General features: G+C 37.4%; 1 protein-coding gene across 3 annotated transcripts in view; it reads left to right on the top strand.

The window, feature by feature from the left end:
- The first annotated feature begins 1382 nt into the window (after positions 1-1382).
- The window catches only part of LOC134538140 (E3 ubiquitin-protein ligase rnf146-like), a 32148-nt gene continuing 15745 nt past the window's right edge, over positions 1383-17785 (top strand). The window contains exons 1-2 of one of the 3 annotated variants that reach the window (XM_063379184.1): positions 1412-1683; positions 1941-14027. In XM_063379184.1, coding sequence (XP_063235254.1) covers positions 1587-1683; positions 1941-4426 — 2583 coding nt within the window. In that variant the 5' untranslated portion in view covers positions 1412-1586 and the 3' untranslated portion in view covers positions 4427-14027. Of the gene's footprint in view, positions 1684-1940; positions 14028-17785 lie in introns of those variants that run through there. The other 2 variants (XM_063379192.1, XM_063379200.1) reach the window with 2 other exon arrangements.

The following is a 17785-nucleotide window of genomic DNA, read 5'->3' on the forward strand; positions in this document are numbered from 1 at the left end:
TGCAGTCCGCACTTGGTGCCTGCTTAACCCCAAACACGTGCAGCCGAGCCTCACTCCGCAGAGGGACGGGTGTTGTGCCGCGGATTGCCCATGTATCTAGATTATGCGAAAGGCTCAATAAATACTTGTGGTCAAACTGTCGAAACATCATTGTAGCTTGGATAGTGTTAAATTCCCCTGCCACGAGGCCTGAACCCTCCCTGAGAATACTATGCAGCCCGCATCACGGGGGTGATATCCGGGGCTACGACAAGGTATGGTATGGAGCACTTAGAGATAAGCATAAGGAAGAGGGAGGGCTGGTAAAAAAAAATGGTGGACATGATGAAGAAGGTGAAGAGGCTAAATGGGACGAAGGTGGCCGGGACAGATGGAGTAGTGAACATCCACTTCAAGCTAGGTGGTAAAGTGATCTGTAGATATTTTTGCAGGTGCTATATAAACAGTCGCTGGAGGAAAGGAAACTGCCATGACAGTGAAAGGAGTCAGTGGTGATACCTATTTTCAAGGTAGATGGAGATATGGCACACCCTGCAAACTATAGGTCGGTCAGTCTGACATACAGTGCAGGAAAGGTATAATGGAAAGACTAATAGTGAGGTATATAGTAGAAAAAATTGAGGATTTGGATTGGATGAAGGAAAGGCACCGTGACTTTAAGAGGGTTTTCTCTTGTGAGACACAGATGGTGGGGCTGCTGGAAGACTTGGTGGAGGCAGTGGACGAAGGCAAGCAGGTAGATTGATTTCGAGAAGGTATTTGATAGGGTGCTGCACAGGAGGTTGATGGAGAAGGTAATTCGTTTCATATGGAACAACAGAATCGTAAATTGAGCATGAGATTTCCTCAAGGTTAGGAAGCAGCAGGTGAAGGTGGGAAATGAATGATTGGAAGAGGGGGTGGTGATATCAGGTATACTGCAGGGGAGTGTCATGGGGCACATGTTATTCTACATTATGATTAATGATGTATGGGAGGAGATTAAATGTAGATTAAGATTGTTAGTGGATGACTGCATGATATAAAAAAACTGTGAGGGAAGTGGCTAATCTGCAAGATGAGGAAGTAAGAAGTTGGTTAAGTTGGTTGGGGAAAATTTAATGGGTATAGATGCAAACAAAACAAAGATAGTTATATTCACGAGATAGAAATCTAAGTTTTGAATAACAAATAACTCTCACAACTCTAGCGGGATTGCAATTCCGACAGTAGAGGAGGAAATTAAGTAATTCTGACAGTTTGTGATGTCAAGCCGATACATAACTCCGCTAACCATTATTCAAGAATACAGTTAAAACTATATTTCGTATTTCATTCATTCCTCTAGCTCATGACTCATTACTGTTTTTTATGTTCTTGGCTGTATATAGTTCACACTGGCCATCAAAATTTGGCAATTAGAAAAAAAAGTGCTGTTTTTTAATTTAAAAAAGTAAAAGTAAAACATTAAATAAAAGTTGTAATATGAACGTTTGTTTACCTATATGGGTATTAATAACGTAAAATAGAATTTATGTATGTTCTGATCAGTGTATCAGCAGCTATTTTATCCGTTAACTGTATAATAATATCTTAACGAATCGAAAATGGCAGAGTCCAAAAGTAGCGAGGGTGATAAAAGGAAAGTAAAGTCAGAGGCAAACGACGAATCATTGCATTCAAGTCGAGTATTCACCGTTGAAGGTAATTATTTTATTGTACTTAACGCTTTTTAACTTAATTGATGTTTGTATTTTTTATTTAATGTGACATGTTTTATAAATATGTTTTAATTCGTGATTTGGGTTTATTGTAATGTACCTGTATAAATTTGGAAACGGTTTGAATGTTTTGTTAGAAAGTTAAGTTAGTGTTAGTGTTCAAACAGTTTACAAGTATTAGCATAAGTTTAAAATGATGAAAGTAATAAAATTAGACTACCACCAAAATATCTCGTCTAGGATTGCGGTCTGCGAACCTGAGCGACTCCAGCGTTGACGGCAGTTCAGATGACGACGACGATGTTCCGTCAGAGCCACCTCCTTCTAGAAAGCGAGCTCACAGTGACAGCTCCAGCCATGATGATGCTGAGGCTTATGGCACCGTGGCAAAGAAGTTTGTGCGGTATGCCAATGACATGGAACCGAATTTCGGAGAAAATAAGGCTCAGAAGATGATGGCAAAGATGGGTTACAAGTCAGGACATGGTCTTGGTAAGCACGAGCAAGGTCGGGTGGCCCCCATTGAATTGTCGCTTCAGAGAGGGCGACGGGGTCTCGGGCTGCATCTGCCTGGGCTCGAACCTGCCAACTTGGTTTGGAACTCGGAAATGGAACATATATCTCATGAAGAGGAAGTTGCTTGGTTCACTCACGATCCTTATGAAGATGTTACGTATGAAGACATGTGCAAGTGGCCTGTGATAGGGCGTAAGAAACTTACTATTGATGATGAAACAAATTTTTGTGACCCAGGTGTCTTGAAAAATGTGTTAAGTGAGAAGAATGTGTTTGATAATTTGGATGGCTACGAGCTTAGAAAAGCACGATCAAGGTCCAATCCTTTTGAGACAATACGCGGTGGAATGTTCCTGAACAGGGCTGCTATGAAGATGGCCAACATGGACAGAGTGTTTGATAACATGTTCACCAAGCCGGTGGATGAGTATGGGCAAAGCCTGGTGGAACCGGGGGAACTATTGTATTTTGCGGATGTGTGTGCGGGCCCGGGAGGCTTCTCGGAGTATGTTTTATGGAGGTGTGGCTGGGAGGCCAAGGGCTTTGGGTTCACGCTTAAAGGAGAAAATGATTTCAAACTGTCAGATTTTTATGCGGGCAATTGTGAAACATTTGAGCCTCACTATGGTGTTGGTGGTGCAGAGGGTGATGGGGACATTTTTAAACCAGATAACATAGACGCATTTACGAAACACGTTATGTCTCAAACGGACGGACGAGGTGTCCACTTCATGATGGCCGATGGAGGATTTTCCGTAGAGGGCCAGGAGAACATTCAGGAGATCCTTTCGAAGGAGCTGTACTTATGTCAGTTTATAGTAGCTCTTTGCATAGTGCGTGAGAAGGGCCACTTTGTTTGCAAATTGTTTGATCTATTCACGCCCTTTAGTGTAGGTCTGGTTTATCTCATTAGCAAAGCATTCCAAAGAATTAGCATCCACAAGCCCAACACCAGTAGGCCGGCCAATTCGGAGCGCTACGTAATCTGCCAGTGGAGGCGGCATGACTTTCAACTTGAACCGGTCAGGGAATATCTTAGGTACATTCATGGAAAGCTACACGAGTGCCAGCAGCAGAAAGATAAAGATGTGGTGGAGATTGTGCCCTTGTCACTGCTCACGGAGGAAGGCAAGTTCTTTGACTACATGGTTACCTCCAACAACGTCCTTGGGGAGCGTCAGATTGTGAACCTGGTGAAGATATCATCGTTCTGCAGAGATCCAAACCTGATGGAACCCCTGCAGACGGACATGAAACAGAAGTGTCTGCAGTACTGGGACGTGCCGGACAAAGCCCGCACCATCCCGCCACGGATTAGCCCGGAAACCAAGTTTACGGAGCTTCTGGGGTCTACCAAGACAAGCGAGAGTGTGTTGGGGAGTGGAGAGGAGGAGTTGACTCCAGGTAACCTGCTTGCAGTGCTGGGATCAGGGTTCGATTGGCACTGCATGGTGCTGGGTACGCGTGACGAGGGTCGCCACCGCACCCTGTACCTAGGGATGGGACGCGGCAAGGTGTTCCGACTGGATGGGCCTCGCTGGCGTAAGGTGGAGGAGTCTATAGAGCTCAGCCCCGACACGCTGCTATACGCAGAGATGGTTGCAGAACTTCTTGGGGAGGGCCGGTCTCAGCGCAAGGTAATGTGCCTGCACATCATTGATGCGCTCGTGCTAGGGGGCCGCCACATCGGCCAGCATCATCTCACCGAGAGGCATGCCCTCTGCCAAAAATTCTGTCGTGCTCTCAACAAGCCTCTGCGGACTCCGGCCACCCATGTGCGAACCAAGGAGCTGTTTGACCTGGAGGCGGCGGAGCAGATGTTTGCTCGCCTCGATGCTCGCATTCTGAAGGGGTGCGGGCAAATTTCCCGGAGGGTGTTCCTGGTGGACGATGGCCATCGCTGCTATGTGCCCGGAGGTGTGCTGTTCTTGAATGCGACGCGCCCACCTTGGTTGCGCTTCCTCAGCAAGTCAACAGGCTTCAAGTACTACAACAACCCAATCACAAAAACCTCGTTGTTCGACCGGCAACGGCCAGATGATGCGTGTGCCAGCTTTGAGACAAGCGTGAAGCACAGGCGGGTGTGGTGGTGGGGGGCGGGGGTTCATGTCCATTCGGTGGATGCCCAGGAGGAAGATAAGGACAGGCTTCAGGGTCGACAGCTTCTGGACTTTGTGAACAGCATGTATCTGCAGCAGAGAGCAAAATAGCTGTATCTGACCCTTGTTTGTGACTCTTTTCTTTGGTTCCCTACCGTAGCAGTCTCTAAGCCAATGGCTGTGCTTTTTCTTTTCCAGTTCACTGAACTGATGGCAGTATTTATTCCTGAAGACTGTTTCTCTCTCTCTTTTGAAGCTGGATGGTCGTACTTACTTATCCTGACAGACAGCTTCTGTATTCTGTTAGTTGACTCCGTGCTCATTCATTGTTGTCACTACTTTCCTTTTTGGAAATGATTTAGGTAAATTTTATTCAGTTTATTTATCATGCAAGAAAATTTACTTTTCAGTCTGAAAATTTGTCAATGAATTGGTTTATTTAGTACTTGCACTTTATCTACTTTAGTCTGTGTTGAGTTTATGATGGATGTATTCTTTGTATGTGATGTTTATATTTTATCCTAAAAATTGCTTGGTCAAGAGTAGGCTATTTTGAATGCCTTATTCTGAATATCATGTTTGTGTTAATAGTTCATTTTATTTTGGAACTAAGATATGCCGAAATTAGAATAGAAAATGTTTTACGCTTTAGAATGTTAACAAATTTACAGTAATTTTAATTTATTTTCTTTGGATTCATCATAATTTATTACCAAAAATGTTTTTGTCAGTTTAAAAGAAAGTTTAGAAAGCCTGCAGATGTAAGCTGCTTCATAAACTTGTCGATGCAAGGAACATTTTCTCCTGTTTCATTAAAATTTGTTGTGCAAGCACACGGTTGCTACCTGAGGTATGAGCCAAGTATGTGGAGTTAAGACAGATGCTGAACCTAAAGCTACCTTCTTCTTTACTATCAGCTAGTAAAACTTAAGTAATAAAATGATTAAATAAAAACATATAATTACTTTAATGTGGTAATTTTGCTAACTCTTGTAAATTTAATTACACTAAACAGGAAACATGAAATAATAATTTTGATTTCTAAGTAACTGTCGGCCGGGTCGGAGTTGCTTGGTTGTAACTTACTGCGAGTCCACAGCCATGGTATCGGCATATGCTAGTGGTTGTGCAGTATCACCAACATGCCGCGTGGAAATGCCTTTTAAACATACTAATTCAAAACCCCAATGTGTAATAACTTCAGATGTCTTTGTATTGGCTTCATACAGTCCTTAAAAATTTCTTAACTATTTTTAACTTTGCAGCTAAGGGAAAATTGTTACTGTTGCCAAAGTTTTTGAAATGATAGAAGCACTTTTGGAGATGGATATTGCTGTATCTTTAAAGTCTTTCACAAAAAAGAATAATCTTGCAGAAACATTGGGTGTAGTATAGTGTAATGTGATCAGAAAGACAATTAACACTAGTTATGTGAAAGTCAGAAGTAAACTTAATGAATGCTAGAGGAAACAGAAATTCAGATATTTTCTATGTTCACTGCTGTTATTGATATTGTAACACTCAACGTTTCTTGGATGGGACTGTGTCTATTGCTTATTAAGTGGAGAACTATTTTGACTTTTTGTAATCTAGTATTTTATCTTTAGAACGACTGCAACCTGGTATGGTAATATCATGTTCTACTTCGACTACAGCATGTGGTTAAATTAGTTTATATTTGTTGCAATGATTTTTGATCTTCAAATTTTTTCATCAAGTTCTTAATTTTTTTTTGTTTCACAGGCATAGAACCATGTTTAACATATTGATGGCCCCTTAGTAGTAGTGGAAAGTACCGAGGTGTATCAAAGAATGGTTGTTCAACTATGCGGACAATGTGTATTAATTATTTTGAAACTTATCTTTGATCAGTTTGGTATGTAAAGCAATCTGTGAACACTGGTGAACTTTCTGAGGTTCTTTATAACGCAGTGCCATGTGTTTTAAAGTGAATTCAGCGGGAAGTTATCATTCACCAATAAATTGGTTCAGCTGCATCTTGGTTCTGAGTTCACATTATAATACCCACATGTTCTCCACATAATATATAAATTAAGGGTTTTCGAGGATGGCGTCATAAATAAGTCAATTGGGGTGACTGATAATTGTATGCAAAAAGTTTGTAACATGTATAGTGAATTTTCTAAAGCAACTGAGAAATTTTGATAGGTGGTGTTGGTACTTCTGATTCTGTAAGATTTGCAATAAGGCTGTTGCTATTGAACAAAGTGTGTGTCTGGTAGCTAATTAAAAGTACCTAATTTATGAGGCATTATGTAATGAATGATTTGACCTTCTAACTTCTATGTTCCTTGGTAACTGATTTAAATTTTAAATATATTTATCAGTTGGTTATAAATATTTAGAGATTTCTTAGCTAGATGCTATAATAGCCATTTATTTTAAAATAATTTTATTGATGGCATAAGTAATTGACTACAATGGAGTGGCTTTGATAGCATTTGTGGGGTGACTTTGATATAGTACCTATACATAATAAATATTTTATAGGTGCAGTCACAGTGATGAAAATGTAGAAGAAGCTGTACAAAACATAGCAAATGGACACTTGTCTATCAAGAAAGCAGCCCAACAGTATAAGATACCATATGGCACACTGTACAACAGGTTCCATGGTAAACATATTCACAAGCCGGGAGGACAAACTATACTTTCAGAAGTGGAAGAAATGTGTATTGTGGGGGCTGTGCAGAAATATGGGGACTGGGGTTTTCCCTTATCAACAATGGATGTCCAGATGTTCACTAAAAGCTATTTTCATAAAAAAGGAATCACCACAACCAAATTTAAGAACAATGTACCAGGTCTTGATTGGATACGAGGTTTCGTGAAACGTCACAGGAACCAACTTTCACAAAGGATTTCACCAAACATTACTCAGGCAAGAGCAAATCTTTCTAGAGAAGCTGTGAAAGATTACTTTGAAAATTTGACAAACACTGTTGAAAATGTACCTTCTACACACATATTCAATTATGATGAAAGTAATTTGACAGATGATCCTGGCAAGAAATTATTACTTTACCGCAGAGGTGTTAAGTATCCTGAAAAAATCATGAACCATAGCAAATTATCAACTACCATAATGATTTGTGGTTCAGCATATGGAACACTTCTGCCACCATATGTTGTGTATCGCAGTGAGCATCTGTGAGATACATGGATTCAAGGGGGACCAAAAGACAGTCCTTGCTGCTGTGAACCTTGTTGCAGTAAAGGAACCCATTACAACAGAACAAATCATGGCTGGATGGAAGCTCAGTGCTTTAGTGACTGGTTTCATTCAGTCTTTCTCCCACATGCTAGAAGACTCGAAGGCCGAAAAGTATTGATCGGGGACAATTTGGCTTCTCACTTTACTGATGAAGTTCTGTCAACATGTGCTGAAGAGAATGTGGCATTTGTGTGTCTTCCGCCAAACTCAACACATATTTGTCAACCCCTGGATGTCTCATTTTTCCGACCCATGAAGACTGCATGGAGATCTTAACTTAACAAGTTGGAAAATTAGAAACCCAAGGCAGCAAGCTGAGATCAAGACCAGTTTTCCCTTCTCTTTTAACATCAACTTTTGAGAAAATGGACACGGTGAAGGACTTCCAAAATGGAGGAGGTGCAGTGCGAAGAAATCTCATCTCTGGATTTGAAGCTACTGGTATAGTACCAGTCAGTGCAGACAAAGTTCTAAACAGACTCCCAGAAAACAGTGAAGATCCTGCAGAAGTTAATGTTATAATAAATGATTCACTAACAGAATTTCTAAGAGAACACAGGTATGCACACGCAGACAAAGGTATATGCCGCAGAAGAAAGAAAGTTAATGTTGGCCAGGAAAAAGTATATCCGGTCCTAGTGAAATTACCAGTGAGAGTTACAACGAAGACATGGTGGTAGATATGTGCAGTACAGATGCCAGTGATGTTGATGAGCCAGAAGAAAGTCTGTGTTATTCGACACCCACCCTTGAAGCATTAACAGTTGGGAAGTTTGTGCTAGTGAAAGTAATATCTGGGAAAAGAAAAAGTGTTACTTTTCTATATGTTGCAGTAATACAAGAATGCACGGAAAATTATTACAGTGTAATGGGTCTAAAATCAATTGATAAAGACAAAATCAGATTTAAATCTTTAGAAAATGATACATTTGTTGTTCATTTCAATGATATATTGGCAGTTTTACCAGACCCTGAAATTGATCAAATTGGAGATAGAGTCAAGTATGTTTTTTAGAGCAAAGTAGATGTTAATGAAAACTAAACTTATCATACAGTGGAAATATTGACACTTTCCCATTTTGTTTTGTTGTTAGTCATGCCATGATTTTTGTTTAGTGTTTAGCTGAAATGTAAAATGTCTGTTTAGGTGTACCTAATTTTTTACTTATTTAAATGCCACTACATATACTATCATTAGTCCAATGTAATGTTTGTATGCACAGTAGAACCCTGTTATAATGTTCCTGCATATAATGTTTTCCTGCTTATAATGTCATATTTTTAAAGTCCCAACATTTCCCCCATAAGGACAATGTATTTATTTCCTGCATATAACGTTCATAAATAGTGTAATTTCCTGCTTATAATGTTTGCTTTCTAACATTCAATAAATGGGGAAAAAATGTTTTAAAACCAAATTACTTACGATAAAAAGTTTCCTTTATGTATGTTTATGTTTACAATCACTGCCATACAATACATGAAGTTTGTTAAAATACAATTTTATGCAATATACTGAAGGTACACAATGTTCATAGTTACGTGTCAGTTGGCACCCTTAGTCAACTCTTCTCTTCCTTGCCATTCCAGTGGGTATTCAGATGCACGTACATAGTCCTACGATATTTAAGTTGCCAACCATTGAGCGAGGGCATAACTTAAGTGTTTTCTATTGCTTACAAATAATTTTTTTTTTCATTCATACATAGGAATCCCAAAATTAAACATTTTCAGGTGGCGAAGGAGTAGACGTTCTCACTCTTAATGTTGTCATCATGAATTGTGAGACAATTTTACAAAAAATGTGGCAGTGTATGTTTAAAGACAAACAAAATTTAACCAGGGAACAAGACGAAGTTGAAAAATTGTTGGCTTGTTTCAGAAAATTCATGTATCAAGTATACTATTTTGGTTTTAACATTAAAGTTGTTTACATAGCTTGGTGAGTCCATTGGTACAAAGCTCGAACATTGTTAAGTGCTAAATTGAGATTTCCTGCTCATAATGTTTTCCTGCTTATAATGTTTTTTTCCTTGTGCTCCCTTGAAAAACATTATAACAGGGTTCTACTGCAATTAGGTTATTTGAACACTAAGGCAACAAGGGTCTTGTTTTTGTCTGTTATTAAGCCATAAAAAATGACAATGGGGTTGTTAGCGTTAATTCATTGGAACTGAAACTATGTACCTGAAAGTACATGTATATAACATTTGCAATACAATTTTTTTGTAAAAACCATTTGTGTCTAGAACTAGTTCTTCCAAGGTATCAAAGTCACCCCAAGAACTAAAACACTGGACCTCTTTTAGTATGAAAAATGCTTGACAGAATTAACTATGCGGTGAGATTGACACGTATACTGTCATTTCATTAATTCTGTGCATTTTTGAAAGTGGTATCAAAGTGACCCCAACAGCTGGGGTGAAGTTGATAACCTATAATTAATTTTTTTTGAGAAAAATTGTATTATTTTTAAAATTTAAACTACTGCAATATTTAATTAAAATTAGTTAGTTACTCTTAAAAAAATTATTTCATATAAATTATGCAGGGAAAAGAAAAAACCTATCAAAGTCACCCCAGTTTACACTGAAACCTTGTGTACAGAGCTCTTTCTTGTGGAAGAATGTGAACTCTTTTTTTTTATAACTTGTCTTCTTGCAAACTTTTATCGTGCGTACAACCGCCAAGTATAATGGCCAGTGTGATATAGAGATAGTTTTATTTTTCTCTCTCTTTGTTATACAAATCTAGTGTGAACGAGCAGAAATATTATTTTTAGCAGCACAAGAAAATATAATTTTCCACTTGTTCATTAGTTCTAGATTTATTTTAGTACATACATGTGGTAATTAAATAAATTTTATAACAGACTTAAAAGACGCACCGAAAATAATCAGCACATAAAATTATACCTTGATTATTATCTACTAAATTTCTTGCATGTTAGCTTGAATGAGAATTATTGTTCACTTTCTCTTCACCTTTCATGTTATTTCTGAGTTTGAGAGAGAAGCCTATGTACATTACTAATTCAAGGCACATTTAATTATTTTGTACTAGCTTAAAAGCAAACAACTTATCTCAGCTACGACCAAATTTTACTATGTTGACAATTTTTACAACCACCAGAGTAATATCAGTATTAATACAAAAAAACAGATTAAGGCACATTTTGGGTCCGCACCACCATAATGAAAAATGTGAGGATAAAATCCAAGTGTTTTGTATTAATATTTAATTTAATTACCATACTCTTTAATATAATGGTTACAGAATAGAAAATCACACTAAGCAAGGGTCTGTGGTAACTAAAGTAACACACGTACACCTCACATTGCATCAAATTCAAGTGTCTATTGAAAGTCATATCGATGTTGGTGTTGCCGAGTGTTGTAGGGGCAGGAATCGCCATGGGCATCATACCGAACTGCGCGAGCATGAAGTCATTCAGCACCTTTTTATCACTGTCGGGATTAACATTATCACTGTTTTCTGTATTGACTTCCAACGACACCTGTACATGATCCGTAGACGTTTGGACTGTCGCTGTATGCCCGATGGGCCAGCTATGTAATCGCTTTGCGCAGTTTTTTCATTTCCTTTTCAACACTGCCATAGCTCTCGCATTCGCTCGAGACTGGAATTGTGAGTCTTTTTGGATTTCTTTTTATGTGAACTTTCCTCTGACTTGTGTTTTCTATGATTCAGAGCATGTTTATGAGGATTCATATGAGACAAAATCTGTAATTATTTTGTATTTATCAATTTAATACTGATTTTCTCTTATATTTCGGCAAATATTTTAATTGTCTCACTTTGGATCCTAGCAGATCTCCACAAGCTCTTCACCCAAATCAATGTCCTAGCTGAACACATTTCCATGCTTCACCAATTTATAACTTTATACAAAGCTAATTCATAATAATCACGCATGCGTGTACACTGGTACATTGGTGTCACAAACAAAACAAATACTGTGTGACAAACACGTACAGACATGATCTACCCTTTGTGGCCTCAACCATTGGTGTCACATTATTAAATAGTCTCATACTTATTAGCGATTAAAACCTGACTGTATTTTGTCATACAAGAAAGTTCTACTGACTATCACTGTAACAAGCAAATAAACGTTTTCACATCATAATCTAGCCACAAGTTTTGTTATAAATTTTTTATTTGGTAATGAGAAATAAAAAGAATTTACTTCAAATGCATTTTCGTATGTAGGTACTTTTATAAGCAGAAAATGGAATCTTTCTTATTTGATTTAAGTTGTGTTAGGTTATTACAGTGTGTGTAATTTTTTCATCTTTAAGAATTCTGTCTTGGTATGAAGGTTGTATCATAAGCATAACCTTTAATTTTTGAAAGAATTTTATTATTGTATATTTTTTGTGATTTTGTATTGATACTATTTAAGTATTATGTTATAGATAACCAGTGTTGTTAAGTAACGAATTACAAGTGATCAGATTACTTGTAACGATTACTTTTCAAGTAATTTATACTTGTAACAAATTACATTTAAAAAATGTAATTTTGTACTTGTAATCGGAATACATAACATTAATTGTAATCGATACATTAAGGTAATCGATACTTTATATTTACTTGCTGTTACTTTTATTTTTGGAACGTATAATCAACACAATAAAGAACAAGAAGATCATATACTTTTGTATTAGTAAAGTTTATAATTTTACGCTTGTAGTGCTACGATCGTATGCACAACATCTATGATCAAAAATGAAGAGCCAAAGTGACTTGCAGTGTCTCCAACATTACCCTATCGTAAAATATGCATTTTTAAAATTTAACACATCGCTGCCGTCAAGTGCTCCCGTTGAGCGTCTTTTTAGTATTGGTAAATATGTTTTTGCCATCAAGAGAGGGAATCTATCTGATGAGAACTTTAAAATGCAATTGTTTTGTAAGGTCAATTCTAAAATTTAAAGAGTTACTTTTATTACAGGTAGCTACTTGTATGAAGTATTTTGATGTTATTCAAGCAAGTTTGTCCTCAAATATTTATTCAATTAGGCCTAAAGATAATCAATTTAATCATTAAATGAAATCATTTTTTTTTTAACAAAACACATATGTATGTATGTTTATTAATGTAACAAAGTGAAAAAAAATTGAATCGTAGGTCAGTTTTAAAATGGTAGCGGAAAGTAATTGTAAATGTAATTGTAATTTTACTGATTACTTCTATGTAAAGTAATTTTTACTTGTAATCAGTTACATTATCACCACAGTAATTGTAATTGAGCCCAATTACTTTTTCCGAGTACTTTTAACAACACTGTAGATAACTGTGTAAATGTGATTTTATTAATGTGGTCAAGTTTTAGTAAGCACCTAGCATTTGGAACAAGTGTTAGAGACACATATAAATTAATATAATGTATATGATGGCTTGGTAGGCCCGGAGAATGATTTTTATCCCTAGCTACCACTATAGGGAGATGAGAAATAGTGTGATTGGGTAAACTAGGCAAGATGATACTGCAATGGTTCTGTGTTGCCTTCTGTAGTGTTACTGGTGAATGGGCAACACAGTACCTAGTTCTGGACCTGGATCAACATGTTGTGAAATATAATATAAAAATATAACAAAACAAAAAGTACATGCCTATACGTAACATGCAACAAAAAAAAATACTATTCAACTTCTCAGATAAGTCAAGGCACATACTGTCAAATATATAGAATAGTTTTGAGAAAAGAAGCCTCAAAGCCTCCGAAGAGAGTAACCGTTTTGATAAGTTGTTTACGAAAACTTGATACAAGGCAGCAGGTACATATATATCCCTTTGGATATCCCTATATTAACATCCAACATATCATAGTATCTAATATTTTGTCACTTACACACACCTTTACTTTTAACCGCTTTAAATCAGAAATTCTCTACAACTTCCACTTGTAAAAAGGAGAATACTAATATATGTTTATATTCATCCATGGAATAAAAAAAGTTCGGATTATTTAAAAATGTTTTTTTTTTTTTTTCCTTAAGATTTAATGCACATTCCTGGCAAATGCAGAAGTGGGGTTTTCAAATAAAGGTATTGGTAAGAGTTTTGCGGAGAGTCTTAGACAACGGGACCTCGAAGAGTAAAGTGGGTCTGAACATTATGGGTGTCAACATGGTCCTCGTAAACTGAAGTCATGCCGGGGGTGTTGCATCGACCCATGACTCTTGCCTTGAGCGTGATGTAGCATCGCTTATTTCACCCAGTTGTCTTGTAGCTGGCTTGAAAAGTAGGAAAGCCCTTTTTTATCAGAGTTATTTAAATTTTTAGTGTACCTAACTTGGATTTTGCATGTTGTGCTGTGTTGGTTTTTGCTATTTTTGTGGTATTTTGGCACTTACTGTTAGTACATTGTTTGAATTAATGATGGCTAATATTTTTTTTTTATACAAACTAGACACCAATCACTTAATAAATGGATATTTATGTTTGATGTCGCTGTTTCACATGTTCAGTGTGTGGATGTAAATTGATTTTTATGTGTTGAGAGTAAGTAGGATTTTTTGTAGAGCTCAAGAAGCTGGTAATTTAATTGTGAGCCAACTTTATAAAAATGACAAGTAGGGTTCAGAGTTTTTTTTGTTTCATAAATTGAAGGGCCCGTGTACTTAGCAGAGCATTTTATTTATTTCTTTCATGTTTCTTGTAACATGTCTATCAATAGTTAAGGCTGGTTAACTTTTGAGATAGGCACAACACAAATACAGATACAATTAAGACAAAACATAAAACTGATGAACAAACAAAAATCATCCAGACTCTACATAGGTGGGCATTGCATGCAGGCAGGCACCACCCACTAGGCAGGCACCACTCAAAGGGCAGGATCCACCTACCATAGAACAAGGAGGAAAATATGAAAGTATAACTCTTACAGTGTAAATGGAAACCATGTTTTGTGAGACGTGTGTCGCTATATGTTGGGTGAGCCGTAACTACAAGTAAAAAAATGTGGGTGAAGGTTCAGTTTTAAGTGTTGGGTTTATGTACATGTCGTCTAATTTCTAAGTAAAATAGATTTAAACAGTGCATAAAACACTTTGCCATTTTGTTATAAAAAGCATGTTTATATAAAGTAGGAGTTGGTCTGATAATAGCTGCATTACTTCACACATTCATGTAGCTATGTTAAATATATATTATGAAAGCTATTATCTAGCAGGTGGACCCAATACTGCCTCAAAAACAAAGTTTTTTCCCCCTCGATAATTATAGTTTCTCCTCTATGCCACTGACTAACAATACAAAACAGACTAAATCAAAGGCAAAATAACAGACCAACTCACAAAAACATAACATCCTCTAGTAATGTATAATGTTACACTAATGAAAATTATTATTAACAACAATACACTTACATTGTTAATACATATACAAAGGAAGTGGTGTATAAATTGTCGTCCTGCCGATGTTGATGCGTGGCTGGGTGGTGTCTGAGGGCGCCAACTAACCTTTAATAGTGGTGGTTGCTGTGGGCCAGTTCACAGCACGAGACTCCTCTCTCTCGGTGGTCGTGACGTCGCCACGTGGCAGGCAGGAGTAGTTGGACCACACACACGACTTAACTCGAAACGTTGTCTGCATGCGCACGACTGTCCGGTTTGCACACAAACGCCGATCGCCAAACTCCGCGAGTCGCACACGACTGCTCGCGCCGAGGAGTGAAGGCCAACTGGCGCGTCCTGGCAGGTCCCGTTAGGGCTCTATTCGATCTCCGCTCTCCATGACAATCAACCTGCACCCGTTCGAGGCACTTACCACCGATCACAAACGCCGACCAGTGAGGCACCGAGGTGGCATAATGACCTGTGCGAGTCACGGGAGAACCTGGGACGACGTCAAAATATAAACAATTTACCAAACTATAAAGTTGCCAGAGAATCAGCAGTTGTAGGAGTTAATTGTCTACATTAGATCCTGGATTATCTGTGACCTGATTAACAAGGCATTCGGTTAACTGGGTTATCAATGAAAAAAAATGTTTGTGAAAGGGTGGGAGACGAATCCCGCGCATTGTAATTCATAGGGAAGAGACCATAAAGGAGTAAAACTAAAAACTATGCATTTAAAGTATAAATGAGCAGACAAAAATCAGGGGGCTAGAATTGCCCTTACAAAATTTTTCTGTATTGTATAACCTAAATACATTTGAATTCAATTATCCGGGATTTTCGCTTATTCGTGCTGACCTTCCCCCTCCATTACCCCGGTTAATTAAGGTTCTGCTGTACATGGCTAATTAATTAAAGTTTTTTATAACTCTAATAAATATTAAACTTAAATTTTATTGTGTATTGTACATAATGGAGACTTTAATTTACTATTAAACTATAGTAAAAACTGTATATTTACAGTTAAGTTTGAAATGTAACAACTAACAAAAAGTGAATCCAAGTATTTTCAGCACTCACACAGCGAAACTAGGTTAGGATGATGACAGCTTTTCTTTACTTACAATTTTGAGTATTTTAATAATTTCAATTTTGCCACTGCCTGATTTACTAATGTTCCATTTTTGTATGGAAATAGTCATAATGTGTAACTCAGACTTCTGAGAATTTTAAGTTTTTCTTTTGAATGTTAAGCTGTGGAGGGAGTACCAGATACCGGTTACTCTTTGTTAGTTCACCACGCTTGCCTGATGAGCGTATAGAATCAAACATAGATTGCAACCAGACAGGCTGTAATGTATGATGTCTTTGTTGCCAAAATAGTGAGTAGGGATATCAAAATGTCTGCATAAATGCTGGGGCAAAATCTTATTTCTGTGGAGAGGAATCCTAAAAATGAATACATTATAATTTTTATTAGTGAGGTAATTGATATACCTTACCACTTGAACTTGTTACAATATGTCAACATTTACAATTCTTAGGTAACAGTTTTTTATTTGCGCCAAAGTCAAGCTTTTCAAAAACCAAATTCAAAATTGTTTAGGATGACTTGAATTTGGAAAAACATCTCTGTGCAGATTTAAGTGAACTTAACATGCTCTGCTTTTTGAGTGTATTTTCAAGTTTTACTAGGTTAATTTTTAAAGTCAGTTTGGTAGTAAATGGTACAAGGGTGAATATAGAGTCTACCCTCCATAGGCAAACTCAATGTTTTGATCTTCTAGCCATCAATCCCTTGACTGCTACCAAGAAAAGCAATTTTCAGGTGATGGTGCATGCCCACTGCAGAAGCAGACTTGGTGGACAGTGTTTAATCCTCTGTTCCACACCAGCAACCATCGCCTACAGACAACTTCTTTCAGGGCTGTTCACTAATTCTTTCATTACAAACTTGTATAACGTATAGTGACTGCTTTGAGGACATATTAAGTAATGCATCACTTTTTCACAAACACATATACACATGTGAAATAAAAGGGCTACTGTGCAAGGAATTTGCGTGAGTGCAGCTGCAAAGCACCCTTCGGGATAGCCCTTGCCTGGACTTTACAAGGGCTTGAGCCATGTTGTACGCCACTTGTTACCTCGGGAGTCTCTCACATGAATGTCCATTAGCCGCCCACTTTAGTCCTTGTTCAAGTGTGGTATCGTGTATAACCCCATGAATGGATGAAAGAAAATTATTGAATAATCTGTAAATCATTTTGATCATAAGGCTACTGGTACCTTTGGATTAGTCCTTGTGGTTGGGTTTTAAAATGATTGTTATGAATATGATTGTGTTATTTATCACTATATGAATAGAGAATACACAGTCCACAATCATGGACTCTGAAATAGCATTTTCCAAAAACCAAGTTTTTTTATCACTGTAACATGGTATTACTCATCATTCAATTTCATGCAAACTTTTATTTGCAGAGTATCACCAAAATGAAACCTGCTGTGGTTGTGAGGTTTGCCTTCACCCTCGTGTAAGACTCATAATTTATGTGTGTTAAGACCATGTTTTTGAACCGCTTGTAATTTTGTAAGAAATATCAGAAATGTGTTGAATTTTCTCCTATGCTGTTAGCATTACTAACCAAACAGGAGTTTTTGTTTCTGTGTCAATGTTATAATGCCAACCAGCTCAGTTGAATGAACGATTCAATGTACGTATCTGCAAGATGTGTTAGTTATATACTAAAGTAGGCTACAATCACATTAGTTGGAGAAGTGTACGACATTTTAAAACATTATTTGCGATATAACACAACTGAATATTGGAAAGGAATAATTGGTGAAAGAGTTGGTT

The sequence above is a fragment of the Bacillus rossius genome, chromosome 1 (genome assembly GCF_032445375.1).
Source record: "Bacillus rossius redtenbacheri isolate Brsri chromosome 1, Brsri_v3, whole genome shotgun sequence".
Lineage (NCBI taxonomy): Eukaryota > Metazoa > Arthropoda > Insecta > Phasmatodea > Bacillidae > Bacillus > Bacillus rossius.